Consider the following 24,899-nt stretch of genomic DNA (forward strand, 5'->3'; position numbering starts at 1 on the left):
CTTCCTTATTCTTTTTTATTTCATAAAATAGTAATACCTTTTTATAAGGATAAATTAACTGTATTATTTTTGAAGAAAAATTATCTTATAAGGAAATATCGGAAGTCTCCACGTAAGTTGAAAAAGTCAACATTCTCACATAGCTGGAGGTTAAAGTTAGAATACGTTCACTTGATTGATTCCTAAGCGGATCTTATCGACTTCAGGGTCTTAGTTCTCCAGATTTCATCCCTCTCTACTTAGTCAGTGATGATCGCTCCTCCCCGTTCCAAGAGCTCTACTTCCTTGATTGTACTCCCCTTAGTTAGCTCAAAAACAGTAAAAACTCAGTCGGTACATATACATTTAGTCAATCAGCTCTTCCAACTCGATGCCTACTCAATCAAACCAAATGCCCCTAGACGATCGAGAGAGGGCTCTTCTCTCCCTTGCTCGAAGATGAACCAACATTGAATTAGATCAGCTCGTCGTCTCTACCAAGGCCCCTATCATTTGACGACTGTTAACTAGGTCAAGACTCGAAGGTTCAACATACTTTGTGTTTCATGAACAAACATCACAATAAATATTACACATGGAGTGTCAGAGTAAAGGGGCGGTATGATATATAGATATAGATGAAGAAGAAGGTCCGTCAAAATTAAGATTGCTCCATCTTAATCGATATGTTATTGTGATTTTAATGGTGGCGATATTCGTATGTGGTGTTTATTTCTATGTCAATAAGTTATGTATTTGCAATTTTGATTTTATTAAAGTTTTTCGTTATGAATGATAAATTTTAGAATGAAGTTTAATTACAGGTTTAAAATATTAGTTCTACTTCCTTATTTTTTTTTATTTCATAAAATAGCAATACCTTTTTTTAAGGATAAATTAACTGTATTATTTTTGAAGAAAAATTATCTTATAAGAAAATATCAAAAGTGGAAAAGTCAACATTCTCACTAGAATAGATTCACTTGATTGATTCCTAAATGAATTTTCTCAATTTCAGGATCTCAGTTTTTCATATTTCATCCCTCTCTACTTAGTCAATGATGATCACTTCTCCTTGCTCCAAGAGCTCTGCTCCCTTGATCGTACTCTCCTTAGTCAGCTCAAAAACATTAGAAACTCAGTCGGTACATATACATTTAGTCAGTTAACTTATCCTAATTCTAGGGGCTTAGCTCTTCTAACTCGATGCCCACTCAATTGAACCAATTGCCCTGAGCTGATCGAGGAGGGCTCTACTCTCCCTTGCTCGAAGATGAACCAACATTGAATTAGATTAGCTCGTCGTCTCTACCAAGGCCCCTATCATTTAACACCTGTTAACTGGATCAAGCCTCGGAGGTCCAGCGTACTTTGTGTTTCATGAGCTAACATCACAATAAATATTACATGTGGAGTGTTAGAGCGCAAGGGACGATATGATATATAGATATAGGATCTAGGCAATAGAATTAGTTGATACAGTAAATATGTAATGATATGACATTTCTTTTATTATGACGGGACATCTAATTAATGAAGAAAGACTAACATCTCGATTATATTATAAAAGGAACTTGCTCCCGTAGGCACATGTATATTTTTCACATGTAAATATATGCCAATTTATTCTTAAACAGTTGTCATTTAAACAGGCCTAAAACAGGTTGGACTGCTTGTTGGGCTGCACTGAGCTGAAGTCCAGTCCTGTCTACGTCATAAACAGGTTGAGATATAAAATTGATGAGCTGCTTGTTGGGCTGCACTGGGCTAGTACATTTTAAAAAAAAAATGGATAGGAATCTAAAAAAAACAAGTCTTACCTGAAATTAATTAATTAAAATTGATATCAACTAAAAGTATACTCATATCAACTTGACCAAATCAAATCTAAATAATCCTAATTTGAATCAACACACTCTTTATCTTTGCATAAGATTTTATCTGATCCCAATCTAATTTTACACTTTGTGTTCCAAGATTCAATTTGTTTATTTATTTATTTTATTAAAAAAAATGATACTTAACCAAACTTATATTATTATAATAAAAAAATTTAGGAGCCTTGGATTTGTAGAAGATTTGATGCCGAAGCATTTGTAGAGAGGAAGAAGTTCTGTTCTGTGAGGTTGTAGCTAGCCATATGGCTAGATCCAATGCATGGATCTAGTGGAAGAGTTGCACCAATCTAATCATCCCTAAACGTTTACTCTTCAAGCTCCAATTGCAAGTTGCAATTCCTTTATGGCCTGCAAGTTTAGGTGGGGCACGACGATCGATCTTCCTCTTCATTAAGACCTTTCAGCATTGGTAGTACGTCGTAGTTACTCAATCAGTGAATTTTGTGATACAGAAAAAGAAGGATCGGAAAAAATGACAAAAAGACTATGATTTGGAAAGAGTCACCTTGGACTGGCGCTCTAACCTGTTAAATAATGTCTTATAAATTTAGGGGGCGTTTGGTTCTCTCCTAGGAATCAGAATGGGAATAGGTATCATAGTATTATATGGAATGAGAATGAGTATAAACTTGGGTATCATTCTTAAAAATGATGTTTGGTTAGTTAAATATTTTCAATTGGAATGAACCTAAATTTCCTTTTGTATCCTTGCAGGAAAATAAGAGAAAAAATTAGAGAGGAGAGAAAGTTGAATGTGAGAGAAACATATGATGAGAGAAAATGATGAGAGAGAAATTGTGATGAGAGAGAAAGTACGTTGGGAAAAAATGAAAAGAGAGAAAGTATGATGAGAGAAAATGAGGAGAGAGTGCATGATAGGAGAGATTGAGAAGAGAAAAAGTATGATGAGAGAAAAAGAGTGCTGAGAGAGAAAGAGTGATGGGGAAAAAATGAAGAGAGAGGAAGTATTATGAGAGAAAATGAAAGAGCGAGGAGAGAGAAAGTACGATAAAAAAGAAAGTGTGTTGAGAGAGAAAGAGTGATGAATAAAATGAAGAGAGAGAAAGTGTGATGAGAGAAAATGAGAGATTGAGGAGAGAGAAAATATGATGAGAAAGAAAGAGTGATGAAAAAAATGAAGAGAGAGAGAGATAAAGTATTATGAGAGAAAATGAAAAAGTAAGGAGAGAGAAAGTATGATGAGAGAGCAAGTGGGGTGAGAGAGAAAGAGTGATGGGAAAAAATGAAGAGAGAGAAAGTATGATGAGAAAAAATGAGAGACTGGGGAGAGAGAAAGTGTGATTAGAGAAAATAAAGAGATAGAGTGTGATGAGAGAGAATGAAAAGAGAGAAAGTGCGATGAGAGGGAAAGTGTGATGAGAGAGAAAGTATAATGAACAAATAAGGAGAAAGTGTGTAATGAGAGAGAAAGTGTAATGAAAGAGAATAAAGAGAAAGAAAATGAGGAGAGAGTGTGTATGATAGAAGAGAATATAAAGAGAAAATGGTAAAGAATGTGTGATGAGAAAGAATGAGGAGAGAGCAAATATGTTGAGAGAGAAAGTGTGATGATAAAATAAGGAGAGAAAAAATATTATGAGAGAGAACAAGGAGAGAGAGTGTGAAATTAAAAAAAAAATGAACAAATATACTAAGGATATTTTTGTCTAAAATTTAATTCACATTCCTATTCCATCAAAACCGAAGGGAGGGGATGAGTTTCATCCATACTCAAGTTTTTGAGTTTCATTCTAAAATCTTGATTCCATTTCTATCAACCAAATACAAAGTTTGGGAATGAATTCATTCCTTCATTCTTAAACCCATAAACCAAACGCTACCTTACTTGAAGTGTCTAATTAGGTCATGTGTCAAATTATGGGGAACAAGCTTAGATATATAATGTTCAAAAAAATAATCCAACTTGCAAACAAGAAGTTCAATTGAAGCCAACTAATGGTTTCCGACCTGGAATTCACTCGCATGCACAGAACAATGGTGGATCTTTCAATAACAAACAAAGGTATGGCACGTTAGTATTGATTCATCCTTAAAAAAAACTAATTTTAAATCAGTAATTACTTTAGCAGCACGACCGACGACACAATTTTAGGTCTCTATTCAGAATTTTATCTATTATATTTTTATAGTAATTTCATCAACTATTTAGATACGATGTACTGAAAATGTCTCAGAACTAGTGATAAACTTAGATAGGACTTGTGGATGACCATGACTCTATTTAATAATTTTCGTGTTTACTGAAATTTTTAATCTCAGTCAATTTCTAAAAATATAGTGTTTTCAACCTATGAGAAAGCATAGGAAAATAAAAGTAAACTTTATGTGTTGTTCAACTTGATGAAATAATGTAAATGTATGATCATTCAACAATAATAATGATCAAGTCTTTTTCCACTAGTTAGGGTCGGCTGTATGAATCCTTTTACGCCATTGAGCTCTATCTCCTATTATATCATCATCTATATTTAAATAAATTTTATCTTGTTTTATTTTACTAACCAAGTTTTTTTTTGTCTTCCTCTTCCTCGTTTGATATGCATGTTTATCATAGTTTCACATCGCCTAACTGGAGCATTTATTGGTCGTCTAAGTACATGTCCGTATCATCTTAAACGTGTCTCTCGGAGTTTGTCCTCAATAGATGCAACTCCGACTTTCTCTCTAATGCTCTCATTCCTTATTTTGTCCATCTTCGTATGTCCACATGTCCACCTTAACATCCTCATCTCTGCAACTCTCATCTTATGCTCATGTGCTCGAGTCATAGCCCAACATTCAGCTCCATATAATATAGCAGGTCTAACTGTGGTTTTATAGAACTTACCTTTAAGTTTAAGAGGTACTTTACGGTCACATAAAACACCCGACGCTCTCCTCCATTTTACCCATCCTACTTGTATTCTATGTAAGACGACTCTCTCAATCCCTCCATCATTTTGTAAAAATGATCCTAAATATTTAAATCTCTCGGTTCCAGGCAACTCGTACTCTCCTATCTTAACAATTGTTTCATTACTTCTGATATTGCTAAATTTAAATTCCATATATTATGTCTTTAATCTACTAAGCTTAAAACATTTCCCTTCTAGTGTTTCCCTCCAAGATTCTAGCTTAGCATTTACTCCTTCACGTGTCTCATCTACCAAAATAATATCATCTGCAAACAACATGCATTATCGTTACATGTCTTGGTGAGTTCGTCCATAATTAGTGTAAAAAGATAGGGACTTAGACTGATCCCTGATGTAACCCTATTTTTATTGGAAATACTTTGGTTAATTTGTTTGAAGTCTTTACTCTCGTCGTTACATCCTCATACATATCCTTAATTTAATATATGTTACACTAACACCTTCCTTTTCTAAAATTCTTCATATAATTTCCCTCTTAAATCTATCATAAGCTTTTCTAAGTCAATGAATACCATGTGTAGATTTTGCTTATTTTCCATTATTAATTGTCTAAGGAGATGTATAACTTCTATTGTCGACCTTCCAGGCATTAACCCAAATTGATTTTCTGTCACTGTGGTCTCCTTCCTTAATCTTTTTTTTTTATTACTTTTTCCCAAAGTTTCATAGTATGACTCATTAGTTTAATACCCCTATAGTTTGCACAATTTTGTATGTCTCCCTTGTTCTTATATAAGGGAACTAGAGTACTTATCCTCCATTGATCAGGCATTTTTTTCGTTTTCAATATCATGTTAAATAATTTTGTAAGTCATTCAATACCTTGTTTCCCTAAGCACTTCCATACCTCTATCGGAATATCATCTGGTCCAACAACTTTTCCATTGTGCATCTCATTTAAAGTTTATTTTACTTCTGAAGTTTGAATTCTACGATAAAAATTAAAATTTCTATACTCATTTGACCTAATTAAATTACCTAAGTTAAGTTGGTCACCTAAACCTTCATTAAAAAGTTGATGAAAATACCTCTTCCACCGCTCTTTTATTTCTTCATCATTTACTAATACCCTATTACATTCATCTTTAATACATTTTATTTGGCTAAGATCTCTTGCTTTCCTTTCTCTCACTTTAGCTATTCTATAAATATCTCTTTCCCCTTCTTTTGTATCCAATTTTTGATATAATCGTTCAAAAATTTTATTTTTTGCTTCACTCGCTACTTTCTTAGCTTTTTTCTTGGCTATTGTATATTTTTTTAAGTTTTTCTCGTTCTTACAAATATATAATTCCTTATAAGCTATTCGTGTTTCCTTCACTTTTTCTTGTACTTTCTCATTCCACCACCAAGATTCTTTACTTAGTGGTGCATGTCCCTTTGACTCACTAAGTACACTCTTAGCTACTATTTTCAACTTTGATACCATCTTATCCCATGTTGTATTAGAGTCATCGTATATTTCACCTAATGCTTGTACTTCTACCTTCTCCTTAAATATATTTTGTTTCTCATCCTTTAACTTCCACCACTTAATTCTAGGAATTGTATATATTTTCTTTCTATTGATACTATGTTTGAGGCGTATATCCAACATTAATACCCTATGTTGGGTAGTTAAGCTTTCTCCTGGGATGACTTTGCAAACTTTACAAATCTTTCTATCCTTCTTCCTAACCATAAGAAAGTCAATTTGCGATTTATTATTCCCACTTTTGAATGTAACTAAGTGTTCTTCTCTTTTTTTAAAAAACGTATTCGCTAATATAAGGTCATATGTAAATACATGATCACAACTGATGTTAAAATTCTCGTTAAAGTTGTTCAAAGCCCAACCGATACATCATACAAGAGGTCGTCGCACATGAACCCAACTCCACAACTAATAAATCACTACTAGTTAAAATTCTTTTTTTTCTCTCCTATAGTTATATATAGCTAAAAATTCTACATTTATGAATGTCATGTCAGGATAAGTATATGGATATCTGTCTGAGAAAAATTAACGTTCTTAATATGACTTGATCTATATCTGACTTTTGTAGCATCGACAATATACCATAGAGCATGATTATTATAAATCCGTAGCGGTGTTCAGCCATGATCTCCTGTGAAAAGCAAATGTGGTTATCCACTTTCTAGAAAACTTTAGACCACATGATATCTATTTATTATGTTCTTCAACTATTTCTTCAAAAAAAAAACTGTATGCAGATAATTATTGTTTGGTTTTGTCATCCAATGTAAGTGATAGGTCTATGAACTTCTAAGGAGAAGACAAAGCAGAAATTGGGAAAGAATATTCACAAAATTTTACTTCCTTGAACAAATTAGTTTTTATATGAAGCTGATCAGACTCTAGTCAATAGATACAAGAACAGTACTCACTAATAAACTATCAGGGGAGGGCTATCTGTACATTTTAGCTTTGAAGACTTAATGTCCATGCTTTACTCGTACTAATTATATATATTCATTATCAATCATTTAATTTCTCACTTATATAAATAAGATATTTATTAACATCCCATTTTGTATGTAGATAGATAGTTAATAATGCTGTTGGAATTTTAGATAGATAGTAATTGTTGCCCTTGAATTTCTGCATCATTCATTCATTCATTCATGATACTGCCAGAATTTTAGATAACATTGATATTGTACATATATTTTCAGATCTTGTTGCTTTGGTTGCTAGATTCTTGGAACAATATAACAAGGAAATGATTTGGATGAAAGGAAAGCAGGAAAATTTCTAAGACACTGTAATAAAATGGTTCATCATTTGCCCTAGTATTGTTTTCAAATACACTTGCAGTATCAATCCAGGGAGGCCTTGTCTATAACAACTATATATTTATTCTTGAATCTCTACCAATGAGCGACCTTTTGTCTCAGGTTCCATCTTTGACACAAATTAAACAGAAGATATAGTTGATGCACTAGACAGTTGAATTCAGGAGCATTGTAGGAATATATCTATTCGTTGTTTTCGGGAAAATGTATATTCTACTTGTGTTTTTTAAGGATCCAACAGAACCACATCACAGGGATTTTCAACAATATAATACCCAAGAAAACTTAAATATCATATTTAGCAATTGTAAAAAATTTGTAATTAAATAGAATATTCATTTTTCCCGTTGAATTCAAGTGATTTTACTTAAATATCATAACATTTGTAATTAAAAAAATTTAAAATATACACATTTAAATAAAAAAAATAAAATAATCACATCAACAACGAAGTCATATACTCATATCCCATTAGATGGGATCGACTAAACAACAATAATTAAGTTTTATCCCACTAAATAGGGTTGACTAAATAACAAAAATCAAGCCTTATCCTACTAGATAGGGTCGGCTAAACATCAATAACCAAATTTTAAAATAAAACAATCACATCACACAGCATAAATACTAGCATATTGGGGAAAATTTATATGCAGTCCTCATTGACAAACAAAACTTTGATGCAGTCCTCATTGACAAAAAATTTTGTTGCACTCCCTAGTAAACAATATTTACCAAATTACTCCTGATATTTTTAGGTATAAAAGTTTCAAAAATGAACATAATTCCTCTTAAATTCAGTATATTAAACTAAAATCTAATACATTTTCTATTAAATTAAGTCTGGTCCTTTTTCCACCTCAATTGGATGGAAAATATACTAAATTTCTTTAAATGATACTCAATTGGATGAAAAATATACTATATTTTCTTTAAATAATGCTGAATTTAGGAGGAATTATATTAAGCAAGAAAAAAAACTCTATTCAATTTAATAGAAAATATACTCGATTTTAATTTAAAGGGCTGAATTTAATAGGAATTATACTCTTTAGACTATTTATACCTAAAAAATATAAGGGGTAATTTTGATAGAAAATATATTTGATTCTAGTATAAAGTGATGATTTTAAAATGAATTATACTTATTTTAGCATATTTTTTATCAAATTAAACATGATTCTTTTTTCACCTCAATTGAAAAATATATTATATTTTCTGTAAATGATATTCATTTGGACACCTCTAGTATACGAGAAGTACGATTTTGTAAAAATAATGATTTTATATTTGGCTTAACTCTTGATTTTTTTGGACGACGTTTGGATGGACACCTCTGGTGTATGAGGAGTACGATTTTGTAAAATAAACATTTGGATGGCCAACTTTGATATACAAGAAGTACATTCTCTAAAATAATGATTATATATTTCATTTCACCCTTGATTCTATTGGACATTGTTGTCAACCTACTACGGGTGAACGAAATATAAAATAATGATTCTGTATTTGACGCCTGAACTTAGTTTCCAGAGGTGATGGTGGAAAAAAAGACGCTACATGACAAGAAGGTCAGGAAATAGTATCAGAGAATAACTGCTACGTGTCAGAGAATACTTCGATGGTTTGCGGTCATCTGTGAATGGAGGCTTCCTTCAGCCTACCAGAGGATGCCATGTGTCCTCCATCACTCGACAGGACCTGACACCCGACATTCTCTGATATCGATCAGCCTCCAGAGGTATGCACTTACATATAAAAAGGGAGGTCCTCTCCCTTGCGTAGGTACGCTCTCTCATACATTCGCACTTGTCTTCTACTTTCTTTCTCCTTCATACACTGTTCTTCTGGGGAAAAAGTACCTGACTTTAGTCTCGAAGGGTCTGCTGCGGGGACTTTTTTTCCTGGTTTTTGGCCTTTAACGCCTGTGTGCTTGTTTGAGTGTGCGCAGAGCTCAGGTACCACCGGCTCAGTCATTGTCGGTCATCAGCATCACGTGGGAATCCGTTTTCATAAGCGCATACGAGAAAGGTATCTCAGTCACCCCTCCGTCAACACCAACAACAGTACACCCGCCTTTAATCCGACTCATATTCCGGACAAGATCACTACACATTAGAAAAAAAAAGAATATAAATAAAGAAATATGAGGAAAGGAAATGAAAATAAAATACGAGAATGATTATTACCGTGTATATATATATATATATATATATATATATATATATATATATATATATATATATATATATATATATATATATATATATATATAACTTATTTAAAAATAATAATTACTAAAGTATTGTATTTTTTTAAAAAAAATAATATTTTTAAACGAAGAAGTGGTCGTATGTTTTTATATTATTTAAATAATAATAATATTTTTATATTATTTTTTTTTAAAATAATATTTTTACATTTATTTTGATATATGTATGTTTAGCCGTTATAAATTTTTTTAGAATTATCCCACGAATAAAAATATTTTTTCAAATAACTTTGTTTAAAATGGTTTACAAATTGTAAAAATTTAGATTTTTTAAGTTTAAAGTTTATGAAATTTTTTGGATGATACTTTAGACTCTATTTTGAATTTATTTCAAGTAATACCATTATTTTTAATATGATAAAAGGGAGAGAACTAGAGGTCAAGTTTAGGGGAGGGTACATCTTGATTTTTTGACCATTTTTTTAATTGCAAAGTTTATACTAATTACCTTACTGTTATTTGATTTTGGTTTACCCTACCTTAACTTGGATTGCTCACATCAAAAAAGAAGAAATTGTAAGTATCCCGTGATAGTTTTGATGTAATCAACCAAGTCAAAGTTAGGTTCTGTTGTCTTTTGATGCCTTGTGTTTAAGTGTGAAGGACTATAGGAGAATAGTAAGTCGAGCGAAAAATGCAACTAGCAAGAATGACGGCATAGGAGAGAGTTGACGGACTCGGTGCATCTGAGGGACGAGGCGCTGTAGAAGAGTACGTTGGTGAATAACAAGGAGGCATCGACGTTTCCGAGGGATGAGAAGTCAAAACGGAAGATTGCTCGTGAAGGTTGAAAAATGGATTCGGGTGAGCCTTATTCCGGATGGCCGAAATCACCCAAGTGAACGGAGCCGGAGTGAAAGACCCGGACAGAAAGTCAACATAAAGTTGACTGGCATCCAAGCGCCCAGAGCTACTCCGAGCGCTCGAATTAGTTTAGTTCAACCGGGGCCCCTTGGCGAGGCGCCCCTTTGCGAAGGCAATCAGGGCGCCCGGAGCTATTCCAGGCGCCCGGACCATAGAAATTTATCCAGATCGAATTGTTGCGATCCGTTGCACCGTGGATAAAGTTTTATTCATACCAAGGCACCAGAAATCCTTTCAGGTGCTCAGAGCAAGGCTATAATAATCTTAACACTCAAAACAACACACTCTATACTCCAATTCTATTTCTGTTTTAGTTTACGAGTTTAATTTCCTTGTACGAGGTTTTTCCGCCTCCAACGTTTTGTTCGAGAAGGAGATTTGTCTATTGAGCCGACTTTTCTTGGAGTAGCAATCCTCTTATTGTCATCCAAATAAAAACTCTTTTGTCTCTTACTTGTTTCATTTCATTCTTTATTATTTAAAGTGCATGTGTAATTGTGTTAAACCCCGATTGTTTGAGAAAAGTATTTTTTATTTTATATTGTGCATATTTTGCTTGTTGGTATAATTTTTCTAAAGTTTTTTTCAGTGAAATTGCACTAATTTATATTAATAATAGCTTCATTTGTGATTTATAATTAAGTTTTTGGATATGAAAAATATGGTTTAGAATCATTTCAAAGGCTCCATATGTTTGTTTAGTTGTTTTCTTTTATTATCGAATAAAATTTCTTTCTTCTAAAAAAAACCTCTTTGTTTGTCAATATAATTTCTCATCTTCTTCAATCGGTCTACAAAATAATCATTATTTTAACCGGTGTAATTTGGCCGTGAGAATATTGTAGCAGTGGCAGCGGTGGTTTTAATTTGCTCAAAATTAATTAAAATTTTCCACTGTAAACTCTTGATCGCATCCGGTGTTTGTGATTTTCTAATGTTCACGATTATTTCATATTACTTAAACCGTATGCTAGCAGCTGTGGCATTAGAGATACATATATGCATATGCAACTCATGGAGTCGTCTGGAAATATAAGTAACTCTTGTCCGTTGAAAATTTGAACCATCGGTCTATTTGACTAATTTGAACTCCTTAAACTAATCGGTATATATATATATATATATTTAATTTTTTAAAAAAGAATATTTACTGAATTATTGTATTTTAAAAAATAATAATATTTATAAACGAAGAAGTGGTGGTTAGTAGAAAAATATTAACAAAAAAATAATTCAATTATTAAAGAAGAAAAGTAATATCATGTGTAATCGTCTCTTCGTCATATAGTTCAAGTGCAAATTAGTGTCGTATTAAGTGTTGTACTATTTTTTTCATAATTAATTTCCAACACTGTTAAAGAACTAAATAATGATGCATTTATACAAGTAGTGTAATTCTCGAACACTTTGATATAGTCATATAGATTGTCAATGCTTCCGAGATGCTAAATAGATAATCTACAAGATCCGTTCGCTCCCGCTTCAACATAAACAATATCGATCGCCATTAGTTTTGTTCCCTTGTAACTTGACAGTTATTTGTTGATCAGGTCTAGATTTCCTTAAATGAGACATTAATTAATCAAACTAACCAGATTAATTAATGTCTTAAAAGAAATTAAAAGAACGTAAAGAAGCGAGGAGGGGGAGAGGTGGCCGCCGCCGCCGGATGAGAGCTCACTGTTTCCTCTTCCTTAGCCAATTCCGCTTCCGGCATCGCCTCCTGGTTGAGGTCAATTAACAAGCCCATCGCCGTCGAGCACTCAGTCAGCGAGGACGATGGCCCAGCCATCGGCCTGTTCTCGGCTGCGGCTTGCCGTCTAATCCTCTCGTAGTGAGCCCTCATGTGCCCGCCTAGCGCTGGCCCAGTCGCGAACGACTTGGAGCAAAAAGAGCAAGCGTGAGGCTTGTTTTCGGCGGGGAACTTATGATGGCTGGCTTTGTGGCCCCCCAAGGCCTGGTAGGAAGAGAACACCTTACTGCACTGGGAACATACGACATAACTCGCCTGGTTGCGCTGTGTCGGAGCCGGAGATACAGACGGAAACGGCTGTCGGATAGGCGGCTGCGGCGGAAGTGGCTTGTCCTGCTGCGACAGCAACGGTAGTGAAATTGGCGGAGCCCTTGATAAGTCCTGGAGCGCGAGGGCACACTTCTTCTCACTTTCGGTGAGCCAAGAAACCGACAGAGGCGATTGGCGGTGACGCTGTGTTCGCCTGCCCTTAGGCACCTTGGAGAAGGACGGCAGAGAATTGTAACCGCCGGTCGCCATTGCTCTGTTTCTTGTTGTGGAAGAGATTAGAAGAGATTAGTTGTGTTATATTTATAGGGACAAGACGAGAATCAGAAACGAATTAACTGGATGTTGTTTTTGTTAACGAATCAATGCAAATCAAATAATTCATTATTTTTTCCTTAATAGCGCTCGACTCGAATTACCCCGTGTATTCATTATATTAGGAAATAATTTTTATAAATGTAGAAAATTTTGATTAGAGTTTAATTTTATTAGAGGAATTAATTTATAATATATATCAATCATGATTTAATTTCCTATATTGGGTTTGTAAATATTACCAGATAACAACAAATTTCATTAGACAACTAATTAGGTTTAGAATATTTAATTAATTATTTACTAATATGATTGGGAAATCAACCCGATCTTTTCTCGTATTTGTAAATATATCTTATTTTTATGAAGAAAAAAAACAGCAAATCAATATTATTCTAAATCTTCCGATTTTTCTACAATCATAATTAACGACTTCCATCGTCAGTTGTTCTTGAACCTGAAAACAATTTAATTGTATCTAGTAAAATCATCTAATTAATATAGAAATATTTAACAAAGAGTGTCTGCTCAAAATAGTATATATAGAAATAACTAACAAAGAGTATCTGCTCAAAAAATACTATAGAAAGAATTAACAAAAAAAGTATCTGCTCAAAATATATAAATATTTTAATTGATCGGATATCAATTAATTATTATAAAATATATTTATTCACAACAAGTAAAAGATAATTATATAACTTAGTAATATACTGATGCTGTATAGATATGTATCAGTTAAATTTTACAAAATTTAGGATCAGGCTCCTCTATCAGAAAGAAAATTAAATAAGATACACGTGTTTTCTAACATTTATTTATGAGATAAGTCATATTTTATGAAATACTGATATTCTTATTAATTTGGTACGGACTTTATATCACACCCAATTTTTTTTTTTAGGTTCATGTTTACTTTGGTATAAAAAGTTTAACATGGTCATGTCATTAAGTTACTTGATTAGTTTTAAAGTTTATCATAATTATACTTGCTTCAAAATTTTAACACAAAGGTAGCTTCCCTACACGGTTATTTTTTGTAGTATTAAATTTATCGGTGCGTCTCTTATCATACATCTGTCAATAGCATGTTGATTGTACTGTAATTAATTAGCCAAGTTGTCAGTAAGTGTTCGTGACTAAGATGTACTACTCTAAGGGTTGACGAGCGTGGTCTTTCGGCAGATATCCAAGTATACTTCTGATTAATTATCTCTTTGTTGGAGCTATATTCGGTGTTGCTCGATAGTCACACGGTTTTCATCATATTATCTTTCTGGTTGATGATAATGGCGGCGTTCAGGAGAGGGTGATAGACGGCGGAATGCTTGGGAGAGTGTGTCCGCACGGCTTTGGGTTGAGATGATAACAATACTCCATATTATGAGTTGCCGAGAGATGATAAGAGCAGAAGAGCGGGGTCCACTGTCAGGGCCCAACGAGTTTTGCTCACTTGATCTCCACAGATTGGACCACATGGGCTCGAGGCTCCTGATGTTGATGCATTGTGCCTACTTGAGGCCCTTTTGGCGGTTGATGGGTGTGGGACGCTCGGCGCTCCGGGATAGTCACTTGCTCGAAATCACTTCTTTTTTCCGAGCTGACTGGTCTCTTTAACATTGATGTACTTCGTGGCTTGTCTGAGCAGATGATCAAAATCTCTTGGAGGTTTCCAGATAAGAGAGCGAAAAAAAAATTATTATCTATAAACCCTTGGGAGAAGACATTTATCAAGATTTTCTATGTGGCTGATGGGACGCCCATGACCACTTAATTGAATCTCTTAAAATATGTTTGTAATGCTTCCTTAGGCCCTTGTTTGATTGCAAACATGTTCACGTTCGTCTTTTGGTAGCAACGACTGCTAGCAAAGTATTGTAGAGAAGCCGGTCGAAAATCTTTGAAGCTGCAGATCAATATGATAGGCAAGCGCTTGAACCACCTCTGCGTCGATATAAAGAGTGTGGTGAGGAACACTCAGCACTTGACTCCATCGGTGTATTGGTGGAGCTTGGCTATGTTATCGAATTTCAATAGATGGTCCTCGGGGTCAGTTGACCCTGTGTACTTTCGGATCGTTAAAGGTTTGAAGTGAGGTGGCAATTGATCGTCGAGGATCTCTTGGGAGAATTGTTTGTTGCTCCACTCGAGAGAGTCATTGAGTCAGGTTGCTTTGTCCTTTTGTGTGTCCCCGACGAGCGCATTCTCAGAAGATGATCCTTGTGTCCTTTCAGCTCGGCCATGCTCTCCCAATCGGGCGTGCGAAATAACGCCCTATGGTATGGGATTAACGCATTCGGTACTTGTTGGTGGTTTGGTTTGCAGTCAATAGGGTCTTCTGCTCGAGTTCTTTGGTTAGCTCGCTGACCTATCACCAATACAGCTGGGTCCTTGGACGCTCGACAGTCGGCTGCCATCTCATGTTGCTGCTGCACCATCTTTGCAGCTTGGACATTAATTAGTATCTCTAACTCTTTTTGATTTAATGTTATTGTAGTAAGTCATCCAACATCTTCCATCTTCACGTCTCGAATGTCGGTGCAGTTCACATATACGACACCAAATATGATCCTGTTCGAAAGCTGAGAAGATGGTTGGCTAGGCACGTGGCTCTGTAGTTGACTGGAAGAAGACTCCACTGTGGCTCTAGTGTTGACTGGAAGAAGACTCCGTGGTGGCTCTGGTGTTGACGGGAAGAAGACTCCGCAATGGCTCTGGTGTTGACTGGAGGAAGACTTCGCGTTGTCCTGCAAGATCAGGAGATTTAGTGCCGGGCTAGGGAAGGGCCCCCGACGTTAGCCTACCGATGCTCAAGTTAGTGATCCGAGTATGAGGAGAAGAACAGTAAGTAAACTGTAGCAATGAGCATGTTTGACTATGAAATATCACATACCTCCGCTTGTGAATGGAGATCCCCTATTATAGTGGCACTATAGAGTCCGTACACGCATCTCAAAGTATATGTACATTTTTCACAACGTCTTAGGAAAAGACAAGTCAAAAAATATCTTATGACATATTTACTTAAGCAAGTACGTAAATATCTGATATGACTGGCTAGAAGCTTCTAAAGTACTATTTGTTTGATGTACATTCTCTGTTATCGATGACACAAACTTTCAAAAGAGTACGATAAGATGTGTAGGTGGATCCCGCTGTAGGTCGACTACGAGTCATTCGGTCGAGACGTCACCAGCTCAGCCATACTGAATGGAGCTATCGACCTATTCTTCACTCAATTGTGCTATTGTCGAAGGGGTGTATTGCGTCCGATCAGATCGGAGGTCCGATTGGCCAGGACAGTTGATCAGATAGCTTAGTGTTAGGCTCTTGACCTTGACTGCAAGTGCTAAGGACGATCTCTTGGACGGTCTTATCAACCTTTTAAGTCCGTCCTGCCATGTAATCCACTCGGACAACTGATAATATTACGAGTACCTTTGACCTCTTATTAATTTTGACCACTATATCAGCCGATCTATACTATCTTGACCCACTTTTAGAGGGGTGCATCTTATCATGTATCATATATTTTATTAAATTCACCAAAGATCTTTTTTAAATATTAAATTACAAACTTCTAATAAAATTAGTTTTAATTAGTTAATTAATAGAAAAGAAAGTTTCCTCTTATTGTAATTTTAAATCATTCTCCCTTCGATTTTAATTAACAGTATTGTTATTTAAAATTGATCAAATAAGATGACATCAGTTAGATTAATAACTAAGTTAATGGTGATAACAAAATTTGAAAACCTTAAAAAAAATTCATCAAAAATATATTTCATTACTTTCCAAAATAGTTGCATAATTCTTCAACAGACAGATATCTCCAAATTGACCACAAATATCGAAAAAAAAATTAATGTAGCAGTTTACAACAATCAAATAACATAGACCTTCTCTTTAATTTACATTTTTTTTTCCTTTCTTTGTTTTTTCAAAATGTTTAATCAAATTAATCAGATTAATTAACGTCTTAAAAGAAAGTAAAGATCCTGTCGGATACAGGTATAGTTCCCATATATGATGTTAAATATGATCATGTCTGAAAGCTGAGAAGATGGTTGGCTGGGCACGCGTCTCTGCAATTGACTAGAAGAATACTCCGCAGTGGCCCTGGTGTTGACTGGAAGAAGACTTCGCGGTGACTCTGGTGTTGACTGGAAGAAAACTTCGCGGTGGCTCTAGTGTTGACTGGAGGAAGACTTTGCGCTGTCTTCCAAGATCAGGAGAATTAGTGCCGGGCCAGGGAAGGGTCTCCGACATTGACTTTTTGATGCTCAAATCAGTGATTCATGTATGAGGAGAAGAATAGTAAGTAGACTGTAGCAATGAGCATATTCAACTATAAAATATCACATACCTCCACCTGTGAATGGAGATCCCCTTTTATAATAGCATTATAATATCTGTGTACGCATCTCAAAGTATATGTATATTTTCCAAAGCGTCTTAGGAAAAGACAAGTCAAAAAGTGTTTTCTGACACATTTACTTAAGCAAGTACGTAAATATCTAATATGGATGGCTAGAAACTTCTAAAGTACTATTTGTTTGTTGTACATTATCTATTATCGATGACATAAACTTTCAAAAGAGTACGATAAGATGTGTAGGTGGATTCCGCTGTAGGTCAACTGCGAGTCGTTCGGTCAAGACGTCACCAGCTCAGCCATATTGAATGGAGCTATCAGCCTATTCTTCACTCGACCGTGCAATTGCCGAAGGGGTGTATTTGCGTTCGATCAGACCGGAGGTCCGATTGCTAAGGACTGTGGATCGGATAGCATAGTGTTAGGCTCTTAACCTTGGCTGCAAGTGCTGAGGATAATCGCTCGGACGGTCCAGTCAACCTTTTAAGTCCGCCCTGCCATGTAATCCGCTCGAGCAATCGATAATATTACGAGTACCTTTAACCTCTTATTAACTTTGATCGCTATATTAGTCTATTTATACTATCTTGACCCACTTTTAGAGGGATACATCATTTTCATCATCGTATTGTATATTTTATTAAATTCACTAAAGATCTTTTTTAAATATTAAATTACAGACTTATAATAAAATTAGTTTTAATTAGTTAATTAATAGAAAATAAAGTTTTCTCTTATTGTAATTTCCATCTTTAATTAACAGCATTATTATTTAAAATTGATCAAATAAGATAACATCAGTTAGATTAATAACTAAGTTAACGGTGATAACAAAATTTGAACACCTTAAAAATATATCCATCAAAAATATATTTCATTACTTTCCAAAATAATTGCATAATACTTCATCAGACAGATATCTCCAAATTGACCACAAATATCGAAGAAAATTTAATCTACCAGTTTACAGCAATCATATATAACAGAGACATTTTCTTTAACTTGCATTTTTTTTTCCTTTCTTTTTTTTCCAAGATGTTTAATCAAACTAATCAGATTAATTAATGTCTTAAAAGAAAGTAAAGAAGCGAGGAGGGGGAGAGGTGGCCGCCGCCGCCGGATGAGAGCTCACTGTTTCCTCTTCCTTAGCCAATTCCGCTTCCGGCATCGCCTCCTGGTTGAGGTCAATTAACAAGCCCATCGCCGTCGAGCACTCAGTCAGCGAGGACGATGGCCCAGCCATCGGCCTGTTCTCGGCTGCGGCTTGCCGTCTAATCCTCTCGTAGTGAGCCCTCATGTGCCCGCCTAGCGCTGGCCCCGTCGCGAACGACTTGGAGCAAAAAGAGCAAGCGTGAGGCTTGTTTTCGGCGGGGAACTTATGATGGCTGGCTTTGAGGCCCCCCAAGGCCTGGTAGGAAGAGAACACCTTACCGCACTGGGAACATACGGCATAACTCGCCTGGTTGCGCTGTGTCGGAGCCGGAGATACAGACGGAAACGGCTGTCGGATAGGCGGCTGCGGCGGAAGTGGCTTGTCCTGCTGCGACAGCGACGGCAGTGAAATTGGAGACAACTCTTGCCGCTGTTTTGGTGGAGACGGGTATGGCGACGGAAGTGACTGGCTCCGTTTCTCCACCTCCGGCGGCGGAAGGGACTGGCTCAGTTGCTCCACCTCTGGCGTAGAAAGCGGGGACCTTTCGTCCTCTGCCGGAGTCATCTCGTCGTCGTGAACGGGCGGAGAAGAGATTACAAGAGTCGGTGTGTGTGGATTAAGGAGATTTTCGTTGTGTTATATTTATAGGGAGAAGACGAGAATCAGAAACGAATTAACTGGATGTTGTTTTTGTTAACGAATCAATGCAAATCAAATAATTCATTATTTTTTTCCTTAACAGCGCTCGACTCGAATTACTCCGTGTATATGTATCTTCTTTTTTTCGTCACGTATATTCAAATTTATTTTAAGAAATAATTTTATAAATGCACGAAATTAAGAAGGTGCGCTAGTTATAGTTTGCATTATTTTAATCTTATCCAAATTACTAGTATGGTAACTGTAAGCTTTATATTACTAATAATGATCTAATTAAAATAATTGGGACGAAGTTAATATAAAATATATAGCAATTTTAATAAATTAAATTAAAAAAGATTAAGTTGATTTACTTTAATATGTTATAATAATGATTTATAGATACACTTGTCACGTGATTCCATAATATATGATGATTTAAAATATAATTATATATATATATATATATATATATAAATGTGGATTACTTTTTACCATCACCATTGTATCTTATATATATTTTAATATACTAAATTAACTTTGAAATTAAATATATATATATATTTTTACTACCGTCCACAACATAAGTCAACTGATTTACGAGACGACAAATGTCCACGTTCAGATCCTGAATAAGTGTGTTCAGCTTCCTTTGCTTCTTCCTTTGCTAGTGGGAAGATTGTTGTTCTTGGTCGCCGGAGTTCTCATGTAACTCCCCGGCTCGAGCGGCCTCCATCTGGATCGAATTAGGAACGTCATCAGAATTGTCTATCAGGTTGATGACTAACTCCACAGATTACCGGAGGTCCTTTCAATGTACTTTGTCCTGACTCGCACGCACTCTGGAAAACTTTCCAGGAGGTCACTCATCCTCAGATTTCTCCAAATTCAACACACTTAACTTTGAAATTCTTAAGTTTGGACTTCCGAAAAGAAAGGTGTATCTTGGTGATATGGATAGTACCCTCTAACCTTATAAGTCATACTTAACCAGAATCTCAAAACCGGGATATTACAATCACCCCACTTAAAGACACAACGTCCTCGTTATGTAACCACGAATCACACCACAAAAAAATCCCAGAATCTCCCTCGCTAAGTGGTGCCCTGGGTGCTCCTGCCACAGGCGCACTCACGGTCGCAAGGTCGCTCTGATACCATCTGTAACTCTCCGGCCCGAGCGGATCCCACCCAAACTGAACTGGAACGCCACCAGAATTGACCATCAGGTTGATGACTAGCTCCACAGACCACCGAAGGTCCTTTCAACGTGCTTTATCTTCACTCGCACGCACCCTGAAAACCTTCCAGGAGGTCACCCATCCTTAGATTTCTCCAAGTCAAGCACGCTTAACATTGGAATTCTTAAGTTTGAGCTTCCAAAAAGAAAAGTGCACCATGATGATATAAATAGTACCCTCTAACCTTTTAAATCATACTTGAATCTCAAAACCACAGTATTACATCTCAACGATCATGGCGTGTTTTATTCAATCCATTTAATGGTAATAAGTTGTTTATCAGCGGTCACAAACCTACTTTTGCTTATCCTGTTTCCTTGGGCTTGGCATGCTTGGATTTGGCTGTGCTTATCCGGTAGTGTTCCGTTCTTCGCTAGGGGATTGATGAACGCTGTCAGAGTGATCGCGATGCAAAGAATGGAGAGAGTGACCATTGATAAGCTTCGAGGATCTGCATGATCTGTTGGAGAAGAAAAGACAGGGTCAGCTACCATTATTGATACATGAAAGCACCCAGAAGAAAAACCTGCATTGCCTAAGGAACGACGCACCACCAAGCCAAGCATTTGAGACGTTTATCAGTAGCATATGTCATGCATAGAGTACTTCAAAATATCCACCATGCATAAGTTACATAAATGTTGCACCAAACTGAAAACGGGCAGATGATAACTACATTAAATTTAAAAGGAGGATTACTAGTGCTAACAGCCATTAGATTTAAAAGTGTCTCATACACGTCCCTCTTCTTCGGGGATAGACTTGCTGACAAATTCAGCCATTGCTTTCATAGCTCCTTGTTCAGCTTCATCTTGACCCACCCCAGTTGACTGTTGTTGCTTCTTTCCAATTTTGAACGAATGATCACCTCCATCAATTACATGCAGCACACTGGGACACTTCATTTTCTTTCGAGTGTTTTCCAGCTTATCCAGTGGGCATAAACCATCCTTGCTTCCCTGTATTGATGTCCATTTTTGGGTCAGTAGATAACATAGCAGAAGAAACGAATAAGGCCCGAGCTAGCATCTTCTGAATAAAAAACAACACAGTGTCCATGAATCAGACCTGCACGAACATAGTTGGAGTTTCTAGCTGCAACAAAGTCTCATCACGGATTGCTCCATTGATTCCCTAAAACACATGATAATAAGCTGAATACATGTTCCATTCAACTGGAGAGTTAGATGGGATGTGTAAGAGAAGCACAATCAAACTGATGGATGTATGCAACCTTTTGAGTTACAAAAGATCATTTCTGGTTGAAATGAATGCAGGATTAAGTAGTGAAGACTTCATCAATTATTACATCATCAAAGTAAAGAGTGGATGACGGGGTTTAGTGCAATCAAAATTGAGTTTATAACTCTAAACAATTTTGAGAGATCAAAAGACTACCAAGTAGAGGAACATATTCATCATGGATCTTACTTTTCAAATGCTTATTCAATTACTTTGTTGTTTTTGTAATACAAGGCATTCAACTTGAGACCTAAGAACTAAGAAGCCAAACTCAAACAGTAGCCAGTTGAAGCCTTCAAAGGAACCAAGAGAGGGAGAAAATCAATCGATCAAGATCTTCTCAGTCACACAATAATTCTTATTGCTTTTTCATCAAGAATAGACTCACATAGCTTTCAGAACTTATTTAATCGATGCTATAAGGAAAATATAGGCACCTTTAGAGGATAGCCCAAGCAAACAATTGCTGCGACAGGGATATCTTCTTTTGTAGTCACCATGCAGCTCACTCTATCAGAACGACAAGTGTATAGTAAAGATTAACATGAACAAAAAAAAAAAAAAAAACACAGAATTAGCTGATTATCCCGATAAAGGTTCGTTACCTTGATCCCATGGACTTTCCTACCAAAACAAGAGGATGCCCAGGATGTTTGCTAACTGCATCTTTTACAACATCCAAGTGATGATCGACTAACTTTTCTGCTTTGGGAGGAGCCTTGCGTTTTCCACCAGATATATCTGCAAACCAAGTAAGCCATGTGCAGGATCACCTTTTTCCATATTGAGGAGCATATCTTCCTCATCAAGTTCAAAGAAAAACATAGAGATTTCTTTTACAAACAATTTGCTAATAGCCAGAGTAAGTATTGTTTGTCCAATGAGCAAAGGAGTTTATATCTTTAGAGCTGATTGCCTGATTCCAACACAGTCAATTCCATAAAGAAACATTTAATGAATCATTCCAGGGTGGGAAAACTCACAGGGATAGTCAAAAGTGACAACAATGGCATTCAATTCTTCCTCAATCTTTTTCTTCCATCTGAAAGGAGAACCAGTAGGATCTTAAGTCAGTAAAGGAACTCCTAAAGGTGTAAGCATCACTCGATCTCAACAAGATCACTTGAAAACGACTCAGAATAATGCTTAAGTCTGTTATAACCGAAGGAAAGCGGAATTTTTTTTCCCCCCTTTGATTAAGAATTTCATATGACGATTCGGACAGAAACAAAGAGAAGAAAATAGATATATTCACCGATAAAAACTGCAGCATCAGTAACCCTTCAGATTTTCGTCAACCAAGAAGCAGACTCGATTGGTGCAAATAGGAAGAGGAATCGGCGTGTCACCTGAGCATCCACTCGGAAGTGGACGGGGCTCCGGCGCCATGTGCGAAGACCACCAGAGGCGTGTTCCCCTTCGTTGCGGAGGTCTCGCTGATTGCCTTATCGTGCTGGTCCTGCCGACGGCGCTTCGACGGTGGAGGTGCGGCGGTAGCCATCGAGGCGGAGTTCCACGGCCAAACCCTTTGAGGCCTAAATGAAAGTAGTTATAAAATAAAGAAAAACAACAAAACAAATTCCTCAAAAAGCGTTTCTTTATTTTTGAGCGCGGATCGGTCCTGTGTCACCCGCCGGATACTGCATTACTCTAAAAAAACAAACTTTGGAAGAATTTTTCATTTGTCAAAATCAGGTTGAACAAGAGAGTGCAAATGGATTCTTAAGATAATTCTTCAAAATATTCGGAGGATATATTTGGTTCGGGATTATTTTTAATAATCTTGATTAGTTATCAAAGCTTATTAATGAAAATCTTATTAGATTTAAGTAATCGATGATTTTCGAGTAATGTTTCATGTCTGACACGTTAGCAAAAAAGACACACAATTCAGAATCGGAAAACTGAAATTTTTCTTAATTCCGGGGTTAATGAAATTTTTTTACCCAAAATATCCTCGAATAAGAGAAAAATGTGATAAAAAATATAAAGAAAAAATAAAAAAATTTAAAAATAAAATAAAAAACTTTTAAAAAAATAAAAAATATCAAAAAATTTAAAAAAATAGAAAAAAACATTTAAAAAATTTTAAAAAATAGGAAAAAACATAAAAAATGTAAAAAAAAAATTTAAAAATTAAAAATATATATAAATATATATATATATATACAAATATAAAAAAAATTAAAAAACATAAAAATAGAAGAAATAAAAAAAATAAAAAATAAAAAATAAAAAACTTTAAAAAAACAAAAAATAAAAAATGAAAAATGAAAAATGAAAAGAAATAAAAAAATAAAAAAACATAAAAATAAAGGAAAATATGAAAAAAAATTTAAAAAACGTAGAGTTTAAAATAATAATAATAATAATAATAATATATGGTTAGTTTTGTAACCAAGGGTAATATAATAAAATGTTAAACTAGGTTATTCATTAAAATATTCAAACAAACAAATTTTTGTTGTATTACCTAGGTTGAACCAAACAACAACATTTGGTTATGTTTTATTCTCTATAACTTTAGTTATGTGATTACTTGGTTGATGTGGATATGGTTTAGGATAGGGGAGGAATTAGGGGAAAAGGGAGGGACAATTTGGGAAAGTCATGAGGTAGGGTTTTAAGGGGGGTGTTTTCTTCTCTGCCGCTGCCAATAGGAAGGAAGAGGAGGTCTTTCTTCCTCCCTCCCAGGACCCTCGTCGGTGCCAACGCCAACTGCGCTCCTCCCTCTCCTTACCGCGCCGCCACCACAGCCGCCGGCAACGACCTCCGTCTTCTTCTTCCTCCTTCGCTCGACGCCGGCGAAACAACCTTTCTCTCCTTCTCCTTCTCGCGACACCACCACTGGATGGACTCAGCGATGCCCTCCTCACACAGCGCAACCTCCTCCCCTTTCTCTTCTCCACGTTGCTGCGAGCACTGTTTCTCACTCCCGATGACGCCGTCGACCATGAGCGGCCCTGACTGTCGCACGCCCCCGCTCTCCCCCCTTCCCCGCTTCACTCCAAGCACTCACCGTGGCTCTGGCGGCAACCCCAGTGTAGTTTCACGGCCCTCGACACTGATTTAGCCTCTGAGCCCTGGCTGTCGTAGGCCCTGCTATCACCGATACAACTGTCTCCACTTCCATTGTGTTTCGGCCTTTGCGCCGAATTAGCAGCATTCT

General features: G+C 35.9%; 3 protein-coding genes across 4 annotated transcripts; all 3 read right to left on the reverse strand.

Annotated features, from left to right (window-relative positions):
- Nucleotides 1–9,578: 9,578 nt before the first annotated feature.
- On the reverse strand, nucleotides 9,579–13,017 carry LOC122035957 (zinc finger protein ZAT10-like). Its single transcript, XM_042595115.1, has 2 exons — nucleotides 12,374–13,017; nucleotides 9,579–9,717 (listed from the first exon to the last, which is right to left on the reverse strand). The coding sequence occupies exons 1-2, from the start codon at nucleotides 13,015–13,017 to the stop codon at nucleotides 9,579–9,581; spliced, it is 783 nt and encodes a 260-aa protein (XP_042451049.1).
- A 5,507-nt stretch (nucleotides 13,018–18,524) lies between these two features.
- LOC122035958 (zinc finger protein AZF2-like) lies at nucleotides 18,525–19,172 on the reverse strand. The gene has a single exon (XM_042595116.1). It carries the CDS (start codon nucleotides 19,170–19,172, stop codon nucleotides 18,525–18,527), a length of 648 nt encoding a protein of 215 aa, XP_042451050.1.
- A 1,477-nt stretch (nucleotides 19,173–20,649) lies between these two features.
- LOC122035946 (KAT8 regulatory NSL complex subunit 3-like) lies at nucleotides 20,650–23,304 on the reverse strand. 2 transcript variants are annotated; one of them, XM_042595106.1, is made up of 7 exons: nucleotides 23,080–23,304; nucleotides 22,714–22,772; nucleotides 22,336–22,471; nucleotides 22,168–22,240; nucleotides 21,557–21,622; nucleotides 21,043–21,447; nucleotides 20,650–20,948 (listed from the first exon to the last, which is right to left on the reverse strand). In XM_042595106.1, the coding sequence occupies exons 1-6, from the start codon at nucleotides 23,229–23,231 to the stop codon at nucleotides 21,220–21,222; spliced, it is 714 nt and encodes a 237-aa protein (XP_042451040.1). In that variant the 5' UTR covers nucleotides 23,232–23,304; the 3' UTR covers nucleotides 20,650–20,948; nucleotides 21,043–21,219. The 2 variants fall into 2 exon arrangements, with proteins under 2 accessions (XP_042451040.1, XP_042451039.1); XM_042595105.1 differs by having other exon boundaries at nucleotides 21,040–21,447.
- Nucleotides 23,305–24,899: the final 1,595 nt, after the last annotated feature.

The sequence above is a fragment of the Zingiber officinale genome, unplaced genomic scaffold (genome assembly GCF_018446385.1).
Source record: "Zingiber officinale cultivar Zhangliang unplaced genomic scaffold, Zo_v1.1 ctg127, whole genome shotgun sequence".
NCBI lineage: Eukaryota > Viridiplantae > Streptophyta > Magnoliopsida > Zingiberales > Zingiberaceae > Zingiber > Zingiber officinale.

Excerpts from the sequence above, each read along its gene's own strand:
- LOC122035957 (XM_042595115.1), bottom strand. The coding sequence starts at position 13,017 with ATGGCGACCGGCGGTTACAATTCTCTGCCGTCCTTCTCCAAGGTGCCT. Across the intron at positions 9,718-12,373 it reads CCCCCTCCTCGCTTCTTTAC|TGATCTTGTCCGGAATATGA; the intron begins GTTCTTTTAATT and ends TCTAATGTGTAG.
- LOC122035958 (XM_042595116.1), bottom strand. The coding sequence starts at position 19,172 with ATGACTCCGGCAGAGGACGAAAGGTCCCCGCTTTCTACGCCAGAGGTG.
- LOC122035946 (XM_042595106.1), bottom strand. The coding sequence starts at position 23,231 with ATGGCTACCGCCGCACCTCCACCGTCGAAGCGCCGTCGGCAGGACCAG. Across the intron at positions 22,472-22,713 it reads TGTCACTTTTGACTATCCCT|ATATATCTGGTGGAAAACGC; the intron begins GTGAGTTTTCCC and ends CTTGGTTTGCAG. Across the intron at positions 21,448-21,556 it reads CTCCAACTATGTTCGTGCAG|GGAAGCAAGGATGGTTTATG; the intron begins GTCTGATTCATG and ends ACATCAATACAG.